This window comes from Arvicola amphibius, chromosome 4 (genome assembly GCF_903992535.2).
Source record: "Arvicola amphibius chromosome 4, mArvAmp1.2, whole genome shotgun sequence".
NCBI classification, from domain to species: domain Eukaryota; kingdom Metazoa; phylum Chordata; class Mammalia; order Rodentia; family Cricetidae; genus Arvicola; species Arvicola amphibius.
Genome location: NC_052050.1, coordinates 99,519,629 through 99,537,894, shown reverse-complemented (window position 1 = coordinate 99,537,894; position 18,266 = coordinate 99,519,629). Strand labels below are relative to the sequence as shown.

General features: G+C 50.1%; 2 protein-coding genes across 5 annotated transcripts in view; one reads left to right on the top strand and one right to left on the bottom strand.

The window, feature by feature from the left end:
- The window catches only part of Txndc11 (thioredoxin domain containing 11), a 75,129-nt gene extending 68,930 nt beyond the window's left edge, over positions 1–6,199 (top strand). For all 4 annotated transcript variants that reach the window (XM_038329016.1, XM_038329013.1, XM_038329015.1 and 1 more), the window contains one exon: positions 5,460–6,199. In XM_038329016.1, the coding sequence (XP_038184944.1) occupies positions 5,460–6,084 (625 nt within the window). In that variant the 3' untranslated portion in view covers positions 6,085–6,199. The remainder of the gene's footprint in view (positions 1–5,459) is intronic.
- On the bottom strand, positions 6,133–14,771 carry Snn (stannin). Its single transcript, XM_038329018.1, has 2 exons — positions 14,655–14,771; positions 6,133–9,068 (listed from the first exon to the last, which is right to left on the bottom strand). The coding sequence occupies exon 2, from the start codon at positions 8,979–8,981 to the stop codon at positions 8,715–8,717; it is 267 nt and encodes an 88-aa protein (XP_038184946.1). The 5' UTR covers positions 8,982–9,068; positions 14,655–14,771; the 3' UTR covers positions 6,133–8,714.
- Between the last annotated feature and the right edge of the window lie 3,495 nt (positions 14,772–18,266).

Sequence of the window (18,266 nt, the reverse complement as noted above, 5' to 3'; positions counted from 1 at the left end):
TCATTATGTTCTAAACTATTGTTAAAACCGTGCCATTAGGGATATAGAGCAGAAGAATTCTAGTGTTGAAATGTCATGCGCTGTGATTTTTTTTTCTGTTGCTTTTTTTGTTTTTTAAACAGGGTCTCACTATGTACCTCTGGCTGTCCTAGAACTTACTGTGTAGACCAGGCTGGCCTCAAACTTAGCCTCCCTGAAGTGCTGGGATAAAAGGCATATGTTAACAAACATGCCCAGCATGTGCTGGTTTTCTTTGATGCTTGCTCTTCCCTAAGTCTTTCTTACACAAGTGTCCATGTTGCCCTGAGAACTAGTTAGGTTTCATACCTGTGTGAACATATAGAGGATGCTACAATTGACAGAAAGTGTTCATGTTTGTGCGGGATGAGTCCTGCTGATACCTGAGGGAATACTGGCAGTTCCCTACCCACTGCTCCATTCTTAGGGAGCTCTCTCTGGATGTGTAGTCTGCCCTGAGGTTGTCTGTCACCCAGTTGTTCTGAAAGCTACAGTAAGGAGGGGTGGGACCATTAGCAAAGAGAGCTGGACTTGGTGGTGAGTGTAGGCCCAAATGTTTCCACACACACACACAAAAAGAAATGATCCCTCAAAGCCAAATAAGCCGAATGCTGACCCTTTGATTGTAGAATAGGTCCACATGGGAATCCACTCACATTCCCTGTGGGAAATGTGTTTGCAGGATTCTTTAGGAAGGCCTGGCCCATGTTTCTGTCACTTTTGCTTTAACCTAACTTCTTGCATTTTACAAGTCACTGTACTGTTGTAGGGAGAGCTGCTTGTTCATCCTAGCCGCCCGGCTAGCTTAGCCCTGAAATAACCACACAGAAATTGTATTAATTAAATCACTGCTTGGCCCATTAGTTCTAGCCTTATATTGGCTAACTCTCACATCTTGATTTAACTCATTTCTATTAATCTGTGTATTGCCATGTGACAGTGGTTTACCGGGAAAGATTCTAACCAGCGTCCGTCTCAGGTGGAGGATCCATGGCTTCTCTCTGACTCTGCTTTCTTCCTTCCAGAATTCAGTTATATCTTCTCCACCTACCTTAGTTCTGCCCTTTCAACTAGGCCAAAGCAGTTTCTTTATTCATTAACCAATCAAAGCAACGTATAGACAGAAGGAACTCCTACACCACTGCACAACAGCAGTGTTCATCAGGCCTCTCTGGGAGAGGGCTTCCTTGCACTTTGTCAAATCATTGCCTCTATTTTGCTCTTTATCCCAAAGAATGTGTGCTAGAATACTTCCCGTGGGAGCAGGGGCTTGTCAGGTCACACTAAGAACAGTGTGGCTCAGTCTGTTCCACTGCTGGCTCTGCCATTCTCTTTCTAAGACATATTAAATTGCTATATAATCAAGAAATCATGGACTCTAACACCAGCAATTTCATCTGAATGAGACACAAGTTGGGCATGTAGTGTAATGATATGTAATTTTTGAATTCCAAATATATTTTTAAAAATATCAAAGTTACAGCACACAATAAATACCTTTGCAGGCAAAGGTTCTCACAACGTGGACTAATGAGTACTAGTGTGTACTTGGAAGGAAAGACATCTGCAGGACAGGTGTACAAGAGGGACATGCTTGGCCAGCATTCCACTTCCAGAGCTACCTTGTATCATAAAAGAATGAGTGCAGGCCAGGTATGGTGGCATGCACCTTTAATTCCAGCTCGAAAGACTCCGAGCTCTTTGAGTTAAAAGTCAGCAGGAGTTATAAAATGAGACCCTGCATCCAAAAAAAAAAAAAAAAAAGTGAATAAGTGCATTCACCAGGTCCTGCAACCCCTCCTGTGTCCCTTGATACTGAAGAGTAGAAGACTGCCCATGTTAGTTAAACACAGAGGGTCTGGTCTGGTGAATCAAAGCCTTTATTGCTTTGGAATGGGATTTTTCTCATTTCCTAAAAATAGATGGTGGGCACAAGTGGAGGGAACTCATCATTAGCTGGTCCAGAGAGCATTTGGCTTACCCAGAAGGTGGAAGAGAAAACTGTAATGTGAGTCTTGCCTGTATAACAATAAATAAAAGGGGGCAGAGATGTACTGGCCCAGCAAGAAGCATTCAGCTGAGTGAGGACTCTGAGGGCTACTAGGCAGCTCTGAGAACTAAAAGTGGCTCGTGACTATCAGCTATCGAGTACAAAGGCTCACAGAAGGGGAAATGAAACACTGTTGGGTAACATGTAATAAGAGAGTTTTTCATGCTTCACCTGCTTCCTGCTATTTTTAGTGAAAGTATAAAGCTGTACATGCAGTATGGAAAATGCAAACCCTACATAAGGTGGTGATATGCAGAGGGAGAATGCTAAGGTGTAACATGGCTGCTTCTGAGATGTGAAGGCTACATGCACTGGAAGATAATGAATGCATAATTTTTACATCCCTGCAAACTACACTGATTGTGCCCCATTGTAGTCAGAGGCCTGTCCTCCACCCACAGTGTAGCCTGCCTAGCTTCTTTCTCTCTTCGTTATAAGTGGAGGCTGGGATGTGGACCCTTACCTTCTTACACAGGGCTATCTAAGAGCCAGTCCCCAAATCAGCAGTCTACCCTACTCTAGGCCAGAGGGTGCAGGAACATGTTCCACAAGGATGCTCCAGTGTTGCACCCAGGAAGAACTTCACTGCTTCTGAGGAGCTCTAACTAGATGTGGGACCTTTTTTTTTTTTTTTTTTGGGCTACTCTTTGAGACCAGAGGCTCACATTGTTCTCAAGCTGGTCTAAAACTCAATATGTAATCCTGGGGGTGCTGAAATTAATATGGGAGCCACCATTCCCAGATTAAAAGGACTACTTTTTGGAAGTAGTTTATAGATACTCTGTGTCCTAGCTACTTTTTTTAAATGTATAAAAAACAAAACAGCTATATATATATATCTATATATATATAGATATATATATATAGATATATATATGGCAATGAAGGTACATGCCTTTAATCCCAGCACTTGGAAGCAGAAGCAGGAGGAGCTCTGAGTTTGAGGCCAGGCTGGTCTACAGAATGAGTTCTAGGATGGCCAGGGCTACTCAGAGAAACCCTGAGTTAAAACTAGAAAAAGAAAAAAAGTAGCCATAGCCGGGCAGTGGTGGCGCATGCCTTTAATCCCAGCACTCGGGAGGCAGAGGCAGGCGGATCTCTGTGAGTTCGAGACCAGCCTGGTCTACAAGAGCTAGTTCCAGGACAGGCTCCAAAGCCACAGAGAAACCCTGTCTTGAAAAACAAAAAAAAAAAAAAAAAAAAAAAAAAAAGTAGCCAAGCACGTAACTCTTATGATCCTAGCAAAGGAGACAGAGATGAAGATCACAAGTTCAGAGTCAGCCTGGACCACATATTGAGTGAGACTGTCTAAAACAAAACAGCTGACAAGATGACTTAGCTGGTAAGAGTTCTGAAAATACAGGTGGTAGAAGAAAACCAACTCCCATAACTTGTTCCTTGACCTCCACAGGGTCACTACTGCAACTGTATACAAACACAAAATAAATGTGATTTATAAAAAGGTGGATTTTTATTTATTTATTTATTTTTGATTTTTCGAGACAGGGTTTCTCTGTCCTGTCCTGGAACTAGCTCTTTTAGACCAGGTTGGCATCGAACTCACAAAGATCCGCCTGTCTCTGCCTCCCAAGTGCAGGAATTGAAGGCGTGCCACCACCATCCAGCTGGATTTTTCTTTAAAAAGGGTGTGGTGCACACCTTTAATCCAGTACTCGAGGCAGAGGCAGGCAGATCTCTGAGTTTATGACCAGCCTGGTCTACATAGGGAGTTACAGGCCAGCCAAGGCTACAGAATGCAACCCTGTCTCCAAAACCAAAACATAACAACAACAAAAATAATAAAGGGGCTGGAGAGATGGCTCAGTGGTTAAGAGCATTGCCTGCTCTTCCAAAAAGGTCCTGAGTTCAATTTCCGGCAACCACAAGGTGGCTCACCACCATCTGTAATGAGGTCTGATGCCCTCTTCTGGCCTGCAGGCATACATGCAGAAAGAATATTGTATACATAATAAATTTTTTAAGAGTTTAAAATAAAAGGTATGAAAGCATTTTTAGCATTGCCCCAAGACTTCAAAAAAGCATTCTGCTTATCAGTCTCATTCTATAAATGTCTCTAGAGACATACTGAGGTGTCTCACAGTTCTTCACTGGGATGGTGCATCTACATTTGGCCATAGAAAAGACAGGTCCATTGTTGTTTGATAGAGTGGCAGGCCAAAGCATCCACTCTGCGGTCATGCCGAGTGCCCCAAGGAAAAAACATTGTAAAGTGCACTTAGCAGATTATTGATAAAAGCAGCTGACATTGCAAGCTTTGAAGTTCTGTTTTCTGTTACTTGAAAGTTTTTTATGCTTCCCCTCCCCCATAGACATTACGTAGAGAGGAACATAATCTGGTTTCTTTTTTGTTGTGAGACAGGATCTCACAGTGTAGTCTAGGCTAGCTTCAAACTTTTGGTTATACTCTTGCCTCAGCCCCAACCCGTTCCCGGAGACAAGATTTCTTTGTGTAGCCCTGGCTATCGTGAAACTCAATTTGTAGATCATTTGTCTAAGAATACCTAGCACTGAGCAAACGCATCATGGAGCCCTGCCAGCTCCATTTCTTTACTATGAGGATGTTGATTCCTGTCTGTTGACTAACCTCAGACAGAACTGTACAAAGTAGTGCTCTGAGTTATGGTGGCTAGATTGTGTGTGCACAGGTCCTGCGGGAGAAACTTTGGTGACTGGACAGTTAAATGACACGTTCTGAAAGGGCCTTTCTGAATAGAGCATGGACAAAGATGCAGAAACCCCTTTTTGAGTGTCACCATCCTCACTTCTGTGCTGTCAGGGCTGAGTGGCCCTAATTCATCTTCACCTTGTAAACCAGGGTGCATCTGTACCCTGGTTGCTCCATTTGATAGTAGCACCTATCCAGGTATGAGCCCAGTGTCTCCAGCCTGGGATACAGTTCCTCTCAGCCAAGAACACTGTTTGTTATAAATATTGTGCATTAAGTGTGTGCTGTTACTGGCTTTTTGTTTTTTTTCAGTTTTATGAGTACTGTTAAAAGCCATGGTAACTGAGAACAGCCCTGTTACTGTGATCACCAGCCCATGTAGCTCAGACAGAGTAGCCACATTCTTCCTCCTCTCTAATTCACGGGCTTTAGGTTTAGGCATGAGCGAGCTTGTCTGAAAATTGAGTACAGACACTTGAGTTCTATCCTCAGGAACAGACACTTTGTTTAAGTCAAATTGCATTACAATTGCAGTGCAAGTCTGTGGGGTACCTCAACTCCACAGAGAATGCTTGCCTGGTCATCACTTCTATCAGTAAGAACTCAGGATCTTTTCTTGGTCAGGGTGACCAGACTGACATCAAGTTCTATTTATCTCTACATTGTGCTTCAGATCCTCACTTTTGACTTTCCCTTCCTCTCCAGAAAGGACCTAAGTGTGAAATACCCTGGAGACCTCCCCATCACCCTTCCAAACCTGCTGAGGTTCATTCTGCATCACTCAGATCCTGCCTCTGCCCCTCAGGACCTTGGCATCAGCCCTCCTACCCAAGAATGTGTTCAGAACAAGGCAGTCCTGCAGCGTGAGCACATCTCTCACGTGGAGAGTGCCATGCAGAAGCTAAGGTCTGAGATGAGCAGCCTACGCCGTACACAGGAGAAGGTGGAGGGTCGGCTCTTGAGTGCCCGCAGAGATGGACACCGCCTGCTACGCCGGCAGCGTGCTTTAGAGCAACAGCACAGGTTGCTCCGTCGCCACAGCCAGAAACTGCAGGCCCTATATGTGCAGAAGGCCCGTGAGCTTCAAGAGCTGGCCAGTGCCTCAGAGACCCCCCTCCCTGAGCACACATGGCTCAAGATCCTTGTAGCCACTATGGAGAAGGAGCTGGAAGGCCAGGGTGGAGCTAAGGAACCAGCCCCTCTGGAGAAGGCTCGCCCCAACCACTCTAAGCCCATGGGTGCTACCCAGTTACCTGGTGACACCCTTCCACCTTCTGCCACCAGCTCCACTCTGACATCAGAGAGGAAGCATGAGAACAGGACAGATTAACTTTTCAAAGAGATGAAGAAATCAAAGGTGAAAACTGTACATTGGGAATATATTTATGCAAATTTTATTGAAATTTATTGTAAATAAAGATTTTCTCAGTGGTCTAGAAAATGAACTTGAATGTCATTCAGCGTTTATTGATCAGGAATGGCATCCCTTCCTTTCCACTTATTGCACAAACTTGGTAGCTTTGAGACACAACAGTAGCACAGTCAATTTGAAGATTAATCTAGGAAAGTCAGTCCTTGCTTCAGTGGTTGAGCCTCGGTGTTCTTGCCTGCTCCCCAGGATAAAAGGCTAACTTCTTACTCATCAGAAGACTTCCCCACAAAGGTCTGTACGATTGAGAAAGAATCTGAAGAGAGGGTCATAACTTATTAACCATTGGAGTGTAAAATAAAAAGGTAGCCAGTGATAAACAAGGACAGGGAAGACTATTGTGTGGTTGTTCACTAGTTCTATACGTGTTTCATTTTTCTAAGACCTCTGCCAGCGCCCCACAGTGTCTGAACTTATTCAGCAATTCATCCCAGTCTCGATGGGTTGATTAAAATGCCAAAGATATCCCTGGCAACTGGGGAGGAGACAGGAAGCTCCCAACAAGTTTAACTGATAAGAATGTGATGTCTTAAAAAAAAGAGAAACGTCATTGGCATAGTAAAAGATGCAACCTGTGTCTGACCGTGGAGTGATTTGAGCATTTCCAGGAGCCAGGCTCACACTGAAAGTGTAGATCAGTGGGCTGTGGAGATAAAGGATCAGCAGTGTATAGGCCGCTGCTGCAAGAACTAGAGGTAGAAAGCTGGAAGTGGGATGGGGAGGGCCAAAACCCTCAGTCTCTGCCAACTCCAGGGCAGAGCCTTTCATACATTCTGTCCTCCTCCTGGACCCGAAGAGTCATTGCTGCCAGGTCCAATATGCATCCGAGCCAGCCTAAGCAACCTCTGCTGATGTCCAGTCTACCTACCCCTTACTACATCTTCCATGACTTAGCTATCTCACCAGGGTCCAAGAGTTTAAGCTGTTTTTACTGCAGCAGCCCACCATACATGTCTTATTCCTACCCTCACAAATGGCCTTAGAGCTATCTCTCCTCACCTAGACCTGTTCCTTAATATCTCTCTCTCTCTCTCTCTCTCTCTCTCTCACACACACACACACACACACACACACACACACACACACACACCATGTGTAGATATACACTGCTAAAAAGAAGTGCTTCCTACAGCTCTTTCCTTGGGATTTAGAGAATGGATTAGTTTCACATGCTTTTTAAAGCTGTCTCCAGCCTGGTCTGAAGTTCTCTGCTTCCTGCCCAAGCCAGGGCCAGCCACCTAGTCATTATCAAGGGTGCCCACACACTCGTGTTCTAATCAGAATTTTACTTATAAATTTTAGAATGTACTTATAGTGGTGGGATTAACATCCAAACAAGCTTATAGACATGGACTCAAGGATATCTCGAGACACATGCTGCTGGCTCCCTTTCCTGTGAGAGCCAGGCCCTGAATTTGAACTCCTGGTGGCTCTGTTGTAAATACATATGTGCACACTAGAAATGATCTTCTACAGCACACAGGCACCTTTAGAGCTGGGGCAGGGGGCTCTACAAAGCTCCGAGGACTAAAGTGAAACCCAATAGTCAGCCAGTGGGCAGTCATTGGAGAGGAAAGGAAGCTCACTTGTGAAAAGATGGGAGGAAAAAAAAAATTCATCCCCTACCCCACCCCCACTCCAGTGCAGAAAATATTAACTATAAAAACAAAACCTTGCTTGCTTGGGCTGACTACGTTTCAGACTTCAAGTAGCCGCCACAGGCTCTGGTGTTTCTGCAAAGCCTGCGCTGAAGGGATGTACTGGGCATGCTCAAGACCAAAGGGCAAGACACTGCTCCGCTAAGCTGCCTGGCAGCCCTCAGGACTCATAGGGACTTGTCCGTCATAGGCTTCAAAACAAGTACAGCAGCTTCCTTGCAGTGACTGCCATCTGCACACACTGCTACGTAACAAAGCTGAAGCTCTCCAAAGGGAGGGGTGTGGTTTTTCTTCTACTCATTACTAACCAAGCAGAAATCACCCCAGCACCCCAGCTGCTTAGCCTTTCACTTCCTTTCCATACACAGATCAGACCTCAGTGAGACCTGCCAAGGGCAATTGGGGCCTGACCAGTCAAAGACCCTCCATGGTCATGCTGCCACAGCTCACCATGAGTACAGTCATCAAGCCAGTCCCATGGGCTCTATGTGGTAATTTTAAAAATCAGCAAAAAGGCTTAAGCACGTGCTTCTGGGCCTATTTACAGTTCACAGGTTGGTTAGTTCACGCATTACAGTAGTAGCTCCATCAACAACAGGCTCAGCTAAAACATTCAAGTAACAAAAGCACTAAGGGGCCATGAGCCCCAGCAAGGTCAGGCCTGCCCACTGCCTGCAATGGGCAGCCCCACCAGGAGGCTGAGGGGGAGTGTCAGGACAGCCAGGACCTGCAAGTCAGTGCATGCGATGATGAAGCCCGAAGAGACCATGCCAGCAAGTGTCAACCTCTCTCACAGCATCCATCATGTCTGCTTCGGCCCTCTCAGTGCTTCTGGGCTGGCTGCAAACGGAACCAGGGCCTTCGCAGCCCAGCTCAGCCATGCACTTCTGGGCCATTGGCGGTCATCAACTTGGTCTTTCTTTCCACACATGGTCCCTTGGCAGAGTACTGCACTAGGAGAAAGGGCTCCTTTGTCTCGCCATCACCCACGATGCTCTCCTCGTCCTCCGACTGGCTGATGCGCTGCAGCCGCAGGTAGCACCAGCAGCCCAGGATCAAGGCCCCCAGGGCAGCAATGGCGATGAGGATGACAATAACCGTGACCACACCCGTAGTGGGGCTGTGGTCCATGATAGACATGGTCAGTACTTGGAAGGGCTCTTCTGGTGGAAAGTTCTTGGTGTGGCTGGCTCAACGAGGCTGGAATTTGGGCTGCACAGTACAATCCTGAAAGACAAAGCCAGGAAAGACTATACCAGGAGCTCGGTAGGGAACTCGGCCACCCAGCTGGCCCTTGCTGGGGTCTGTTTTTAAGTTCTGACACTCAACCCAGTGATAAGCGTGGGTTTGCCTTTCGACTGTGTCTGCCCAGATGCTCACCCACCCTACTGCCCCCAACAACTTCTGACAACCAGGTGTTTCCACTATCAGTCAGTCACTCTGATGGGAGGGGAAATGGGCACCTTGACAGTTGAGTCAGAGGCTGCAAAAGCACTGGCCACTAATCTGGGTCTTCTGTTGAAGGCATACGTTGTTTTTGTTTGTCTTTAAGAAAGTCTCACTCTGTAGCCCAGGCTATCTCAAACACACGATTCTCTGGCTCTAGCCTTCAGAGCCTTAGGATCACAGACCTGTGCTACCACGCCTAGCTGGAGGTGGGCACTCTAGCAGATAGCACCAGTATGTGTCCAGGAAGCTAGAGAGGAAGGGGGTAGGGGTGGTCAGGTAACACAGAATGTCTCAACCTTCAAGGTCTCCAGGGTCTGAGCCAACAGCTTTCGCCCTATGGACCACAGCTGATCTTGAAGACCCTGGTTCTCAGGAAGCCGGATGTAGGGCACGCAAGCAAAAGTAAAGGAAGTCCTGGAAGACATGGGTTCTGGGGAAAGCTTCAGGGGAGGCAGGAAGGGTGGGGTAGCTGGCTCCTGAGTATACATAACTTGGCATCTAGTACAGGGGCCAAATCACCAAGAGGTCAACACCCCTAAATGTCTGTCCAAGTATGGTGACATCAGATGCACAGAGGACCAGGTGTTGTGATGCTATCTGGATGTGTGGGTGAGCTTCAGGGAGGCCACACTGGCAGGACAGGGCATTCATGGTAGGGGGACAGTACTGCTAGGGTCAGAAGGCAGGAGGGAGATCCACCTGGGTTCCCATGTCACAGAGCCCAGTCCTCACTTGTAGACAAGGTTTCAAGTGGCAAAGGAGAAGGAGGCAGTGGGATACACGGTAGAATCTGCCCCGGTCTCCCTCTCAAACGTCCAGGGCTTACTCTAGGCAGTACCCCAAAGCCCACCACCTCCCAGGATCAGGGCTTTGCTATTATGGCCATCCAGCTACTGAACGCAGCAGACTGTTCCAGTGTCTCAGGGTTCCTCACTTTCTTATTAATGCCAGTCAACTAATGAACATCAGTGTGGTTCCAGGAATGAAGATGCCAGGAGTGTCTGCACAGGCCAGGCACAACCTACACTGAGTAAGACCTGAATGTCCAAAGTCTTCCCATCCGTGTACTCAGGTAGACAGTACAGGAAGATTCTCCCTCCAAACAGGATGGAACTTGCTGCAACCTTGAGCAATAATCCCTTTGATTAGAAATGACTCTCACTCAACGGGAAGCTGCCAGGGGTCAGGTCCGCCTGAAGGTCACAGGCAGCCAAATCAATGCCCCAGAGTGCTACCCTCATCACCTGTGCCGACTCTACAGCAAAGCTCCAGGCAGGACTCTCAACCTTGTGGTCTCCTGAGTCTGAGTGCTGGGGTCCCACTTAGCTGGCTCCTTGTCCACTCTTGCAATCAGAGCACACAGGACGTGCCCAAGTACTTATAGTGACTGACAGTGTCCCCATTCCTGCTCAGAGCCCCCCAGCCTTGTGCCCTCCAGTATCTCCCAGAGCCCAGTTCCTTCTACCAAAGATAATCCATTCCCTGACTTTTGATCATTAGGACTCAACTGGGGGCAATTGTGAACCTGACCACACCTGGTAGACAGAGTCCAGCGATTCTGCTCAGCACTCTTTAAGGTAGAGGACAGTTCCCAAAACCTCAATGAAGAACAGCCTGGCCCCAAATGGCACCCACATGGAGGTGGAGGAAGAAACTCTGACTTAGCTTACACCAACTCTGGGGAAAAAGCCTCTCCAACTAGAAGGCCAGGGAAGCTCCCTCCCCTGGCATGGCGACCTAGCTCCTGGCTTTCCCTCATCTCCAGAGCTGCATGTCCCAAGAGTGCTCTGCTTGCTCCTTAGCCTGGCACCTACCCTGTCAACATCAGTTCCCCCCGCCCACGCAGCCAGAACACACAGGACACTTACGGTTCTGCCTCCACCTGCCTTTCCTCCCGTTGTCTTTTGGACAGGAAGGGGAAGTGTGTGTTTGGGGTCTGGGGTGGTTCTGGTATAGCAAGTGGAAAACCAAACAATGGTACCGTGATCTGAGGGAAACAGCTGTCCTGGGACTGATCAGGAAACTGAGGCCAAGCAGCTCCAGCCCAGAGAGACCCCAGGAGAGCAAGGACAACCTCAGACTCCTGTCTATGCCTGCCCCAGGCCTGGAGGTGGACAGTCAGGTATATGACTCTGACCTCTGAGCATAGACTCGTGACCCGGCTGGCCATGTCTGGCCTGTGGCCTCCACCTAGCCCTGATGGGCCTCTTTCTTTTTTCATTTACCAAATGTTTCCTGAGAAGTAATCCCAAACCTGTCATGGTGGCCTCAGAAGAGGGAACTCTTAAGGCTGCCTCACCCTCTGCTGGAAGCGTGGCTACCACCCATGCCTCCTAAATTGTCCCGCAGCTGCCTCCTTTCTAAGTACTGGACTGGGAACTTTTCCAGAGGTGACTCTTGGGGTTGCTTCCAGGACTCCAGATGCTGCCTCTTCCCACATGGCCCAGCTTGCACTCCCTGCACCCCCTACTCCCCAGTCTTGTCTCAGCTCCCTGCTGTTTGCAGTTTCCTGGTTTAGGGATTATTTCCCTGGGTGTTACTTCCTGGCCTCTGGCCTCTAGAGAGTCTAAGAAAAGGTTACTGTCCCTCATGTTCAGTCATGCTCCACTGTGGATGACACGTGACACACAGTGGGTACTCAGGAAAAGCTGGCCGTGCGGTGGTTCCAGACCTGGGCACCTGGTGATGAGCTAAGAGACCTGGGGACCAATCAGAACACACTAGTCCGAGCCAACTCCCTAACTCCAGACTACTCCCTGGTTCCTAAGCACTGGTCCCCATGCTGCCAACAGTCTTTGAAAAAAGAGGATATAAGCCAAGTTCAGGCAGGGGCAAGGCATGGCAGTGGTGCCTAACAGGTCTGAGCCCAAACAGAAACAACTAACTTAGTGGTTCTCAACCTTCCCAATGCTGTGGGGATAACAACCATAAAATTATTTTTGTTGCTACTTCAAAACTTAAGTTTGCCATAGTTATGGATTGTTATGTGAATGTGAGTTTTCCTATGGTCTTAGGTGATCCCAGTGGAAGGGTCATTCGAACCCCAAGAGTCACGACCTACAAGTTAAGAACCACTAGACAAAATGTCCATGCTTGGGACAGGGAAGGGCGGCAGCAGAGAAGCAGAGTCCGGAGGAAGCTGGAACACCCTGCAACTGGCTAGTACACCCCCCTGCACACCACTGACCTCCACTTCATCCACCGAGGCCCGTGGGTCTGGGCATAACACAGCCCAGTTGAGAACAATCCCGGGCCACCTCAGAGCCGTCACACCACAACCCACCTCATCTCCTCTTTACTTGCCTTGATCCTCCTATTCTGCAGATGCGGAAACTGAGACCCAGGGTCATCTAGAGCACAGGTCATACCACCTACCATGTCCCTTGTTGGAAGCAACAGCAGTGACAACGTCCAGGTGAGCACTGGTCAGATGGGCCTGGGCACTCCACAGCCACCCCAGTTTGCAATGCTTGAGAATTGCTGAGTCTGGTTTCTCAAGACCAGAGCATACGGGTCTCAAAATAACACAGTGTACTCTGGGCAGGGATCTCCTAAAATTCAGACTCTCCTCTATATCTTCCTTGGTGAGGGCCTCTGTTACCCCTACCTCCTCTTCATGGGATCCCCAAACTCACCCTTCACCCCATCATTCATGCTCAGCCCAGAGGGTACACCCTCTCTACCCCACAGACTGTTCCCAATGACCCCCCTTTCCTCCTATGATCCTTGCACCCCAAGGTACAGAGTGTGGCCTGGACCCAATGTCACAAATGACCTCTTCTCTGGGACACCCCACTGCCTGCTCCTCACTTAACTGCACATATCACAAGTGCTGCTGAACTCAGCTCTGTCACCTCACCTTAAGCCTCTACCTCCTGGGGCACTCCAAGGGAGCCAGAAACACTGCCCTGTTTTAGGGCCAGCTAAATTTTTTTTTAATGTTTTTAATGCCCAGGAGCTTCCAGCACTGTCCTACCCTCCAACAAAGCCACCTGCCAAATATCCTCTTTGGGGACCCCAGGCCAGAAGTATTTCCGGCCTCAGGCTCTCTCTGTTCTGCCATACTCCAACAGGCACCATCACCGAGGGCTTCTGCCGTCCAAGAGCTTAGATAAGGATAACAGCATCGGAAGGAGAGCTAACATCCAGCATGGTTGTGTCTACGGCCTCCCCCCCCCCCCCAAGAAAAACCTGCTCCAGGAGCCATCTCACCGCCAGATCTCATGGCAGAAGAGGAAGCTAGGACTGAGAAGTTCGGGGACTGCCCCAAGGTCAGCTGCGGTCTCATAGTCCAGGCCTGAGTCCTGGCCCTCCTGTGTAAAATCCCTTGCCCGCACTCTTCAGGATCCCATTCGGCCATACAACTTTGGGAGTGATATAACAGCAGATACTGAAAAAGTTCCTTGGTGTCGAACTCTCAGTCGATCTCCCCAAAATTTCTGCCTCAAAACAATCCTAGAGTCGAGGTATTACTCTTCCCACTTGACAAATAAATATAGCTTAGAGAAGTTAAGTCAGCAGCCCAAGGTCACAGATCTTAAAAGTGGATCTGCGGTTATTCAACCCTGGCAGTCTGGATCCTAAATTAACGATTTCAAATCTGATTCTAAAACGTCATCTACCTGACCTGTCTCTCTTCTGGAGGCTAAGGGCACTGAATCGATGTCTGACCCCTTCCTAGGAGCTAGTTTAGGTGACCTGGGCCGAGGACTAGACACTGATGGCAAGCACCCCAGCAGCTCCCGCGTGCAAAGCGCGGGCGGCGTGCAGGCGCTGTGCCAGGCGACGCCGAGTCTCCCCCATTCAACAGAAGGAGCAAGGCGAAGCGTGAGGGAAGCAGGGGCCCGTTCAGGGGGCGACAGCTGCGAAAGAAACGACAGCTGAAGAGAAAAATCAAGTCCTCCTGACCCGGATTTTCTTTTTGCGGGGAGGGGGGAAGGACCAGGACGGACCAGCCCACACCGCGCAATCACTGCCAGTCGGATCGGGAACAAACGCTGCGGCTCGGCCTCAGTTTCCCCACCGATGAAACGGACGCCAGATGTTCCTTGAGCTCCCATCCCCCTTGATCCCATCTTGACCACGCTGGGACGCTGCCAGGAATCCTGTCGGTGCTGAGAGTGAGTGTTCGGGGCAGCCCGGATGATCCGCGCAAGGCGCAGAACCGCGGGTCGCTCAAGAGGGACAGACGCCCCGCCGAGCAGCCTCCGCCCCCACCGCCTCCTTTGTCCCAGTCGCACCGCCGAGGACAAAGAGCCCCCGCCCGCGCACGGCGTCCGCGGCGCCGACCAGCCAGCGCCGCATCCCGGCTCATCCGGCGCATCCCTTCCCCCTTATCCGGCCGCCCTGCCCGGTCCTGCTCACCATGTCGCGGCCCGCAGTCCGGCACGATTCGCCAGCAGCAGCCTCGCCTCCTAGCTCGGCCCGCACACTAGCCGGGTCGGGCCGCCGCGCACTAGCCAGACGCCAGAGCCAGATCTGCGGCGGGCGGGGTGCTTCGGCTCCGCCCAGGCCGGGGGCAGGATGCTCCGATACGGCCAACGGGAGATTGCGCTGGGACGACGGGGCGGGGCGGGACGGGAGAGGTGGAGTCACACGCGTTGGGGGTGGGGCGCGGTGCGTGGGTTTGGGGTTAGCGGGGCGGAGAGCGTTAGCCGCGAAGGGGGCTGAGGGAGGATGCTGGGCGGCTAGCGGGTCCCGGAGCTGGGGCGGGCGGTGGGCGGCTAGCGGGTCCCGGAGCTGGGGCGGGCGGTGGGCGTCTGGGCTTCCGTGTGCGCCTTTTGGGTGCCGGCACTACTGGGCTTGCTCCTGGCGTCCTCTTTCTGTGAGGGTAGTCTCAGCACAATGACAGAAAGGAAACTGAGGCACGCAACAGGTGTGAGTGGCACACAGCCCCAAAGTTGCAGGCACGGGCAGAGTTGAATGACTGTGCTTTGGAAAGGGGCTGGCCGTTCTTTTTTTGGTTAATTTCATCATCATCTAACCATACATTCATCCACCCACCTATCTGCACCGATCACGTATCTTGCTGAGCCACAAGTCAGCCACAAGCCAGACAAACAAGGTCCCTGACCCCAGAGCTGCGGACTGGGGTGCGTTATTTTAACTTAATCTCTTAGTTAAGACTTCACCAAGTACCATTCTCTGTTCAGCCTGCTCAACAAATCAAAATAACCACAAATAAAAAATGTATCATCCCATTTGGCATTAGGAACCCAAGGCTCGTTGCAAAGGTCTTAAATGCTACCCAGGTGCTCTCGCAGAGGTAGGATGTGAGGCTAGACATAATTGGCTAGGAACACAGAGGTGGTAACTGGTGCGGTGTCTGCCCCCAAGAAGAGAGTCCAGGAAGAGACAGGACGCTCCATGGTGGCCACCTGGAACTCCCAAGAGGCTCAAGACCTTTGAGGCCAAAGGTACTCCCGAAGATAGGAAGGACCCGATCTTGAGAGCTGGGAGGCCAGGGGCTGCTAACTTTTGCTAACTTTCTTTTCAGACTCACACAGAATGTCCTAGACACAAGCTGAGGTCACCATCTTTGGCCCATGCTATTCTTTCATCTTGAACATTCTTCCACATCATCTTCCAGATCTCAGCTTCCGGGCCCTTGTTCTGGAGACTTTTATTTTGCCACTCTCCCGTCCATTGTGAAACTGTATTTTCAAGGGTCTCACTAACTTTTGGTCTCTATTTCAGGACTAAGACTGGACCATTCACTGTGACAAGTCTACAGTCGGTGTATAGTAGGCTCTTTGTCATTTTGTTTTTCTGAGACAGGGTCTCACTGTGTCACTCTGGCCATCCTGGGACTTGTAGACCAGGCTGGCCCTGAACTCAGAAACCTGACTTCCTCTGTTTCCTGAGCGCTGGGATTAGAGGCATGCACCACCACTACCTGGCTACAGTAGGCTCTTGATAAAATACATTGACTGAGACAGGCGGTGGTGGCGCACACCTTTAATCCCAGTAGCTGGAAGGCAGAGGCAGGTGGATCTTTGTGAGTTAGAGGCCAGCATGGTCTACAGAGCAAGTTCCAGCACAGCCAAGGCTACACAGAGAAACCCTATCTCGGGGGTCGGGATGGGGGAGGTCCTGAAGAAGACCAGGCTGAGGAGGTGTGCTGGGTTCAGAGGCAGAAGGAAGCAGGGTTCTGGGCCAGCTGCCTCTAGACCAGAGCCAGGTGGTTCTGAGCAGCTCCTGTGTACAGATCTTCCCATGGCTGTCCTCATCACTCCTGCTGGGAGTGCAGACTGGAAGGAAGGAAGGGTTCTTCTCCCAAGCCAGTCCAGTGCCTGCAGTTTGGGCCTCAGGTGGCCAAGAGCTCATTAGTGGCCTAGGCCTGGAAGAGGTCAGCTCAGAACTCCAGAGCTAGGATTGGCAGGGAGATGAACAGGGAGGCAGAGATGTGACTGAGGACATGTTGAGCGGTGGGCAGTGTAACACAGAAATGATGTCATCCTCCCTGCTTCAAATCTAGCCTTGCCTCCTGGAGGGCTTTGGAAAAGCAGCCTAAGCTCTCTGTGCCTCACTTTTCTTCATCTGAAAAATGGGGACACCAGCAAGGTAGACCTCTCAGAGTTGGGAACAGGGGGAGACCTCCTACCTGCTCACTGGTCATCGTAGTAGCAGTTTAGGCTTAGAGAAGACACAGACGTCCCCATTTGGATCTTGGGCCAGTGACTGCACCTCTCTGAGCAGTGGCTTCCTCATCTTCATGGTGGGTCTCATGCTTCCCAGTACTGGAGACGGCGAGAAAGGCAGTGGCTGGCAGGAGCCCAGAACTGCTCCGAGTGCTTCCCTGATGGGAACAGTGGTAGGCATGGGAGTTTAAAGGTGGCAGGCTGGAGATGGGGCTCAGCTAGCAGAGTGCTTGCCTAGCATGCAGGAAGCCTGGGTTCCATCCCCAGCACTGCATAAAGAGAACACAGTGGCAAACACCTGTAATCCCAGCATGTGGGAGTCATCCTCAGCTGCACGTTAGTTTGAGGCCAGCCTGGGCTACATGAAACCCTGCCTCAGAAAAAGGTAGCCCCATTGCAGAGATGAGGAAACTAAGGCTCCTACAAGCGCGTGCCTCTAGGTCACCCAGTAGAGAGTGTCCTAGTACAGGTTCTTCAGTAGCTGGTTTGAACCTGAGATTGTGCTTTGTTTGTTTTTGTTCCCAAGACAGTGTCTCACTACGTAGCTCTGGCTGTCCTGTAACCCACTACGTAGATCAGGCTGTCCTTGAGCTTACAGAGATCTGCCTCCCAAATGCTGGGATTAAAAGTGTGGGCCATCACCACCCGTCCAATATTCTGATTTTCCTATGAGCTCCTAGGAGGTGTTGATCATTTGGGAACCACACTTAGAGCAGTCAGGGGCTGTGAGCTACTGAAGGTGACAGGCAGCAGGCATCTCGCCTGTGGTTGAGCCCACATGGCCCGTGAACCTAACTGCTTGTCCCATGCCCTAACTTTCTCTCCCCTACGAACAGGCAGGAAGTCTTGCTCTGCCCCCGCACCCTTTTCTTCTTGTTCCTTCCTCCTTCATGGTAACATCCGACCCAGGGTCTTCTCAGTGCAGCTGGCTGGAGGTTCTCAGATTTTCATTAACAAGAAAGATAATTAAGGGCTTGCTGGGGCCCAGCTGGGCCTGCTATGGGCCAGTCTGGCCCTGTGCCCACTTCTCCAGTGTGCCAGAGGCATTGGGACAAGAAGGGGCTTGCTGGGCCTGGGAGTAGAGAGTCCTCAACTAGCCTCAGAGGAGACACCCTGCAACTGGGCCTCTCTATAGAGCCAGCGGTTACCAGTCTGAGCCGGTCAGCTGTTTCCCAGGCATTCCCAGGAGTGGTTCAGGCTTAAAAACAAAGTGAATATTACTTGGCCACAGGGGAGTTTCCTGATGGGTGACTGGGAACCACTGGTGAATTCTCCAGAATGAGTCTCTGTGGAACACAGAGAGCTTCCCCTTGCTCTGAGGAACACAGCTTCTCTC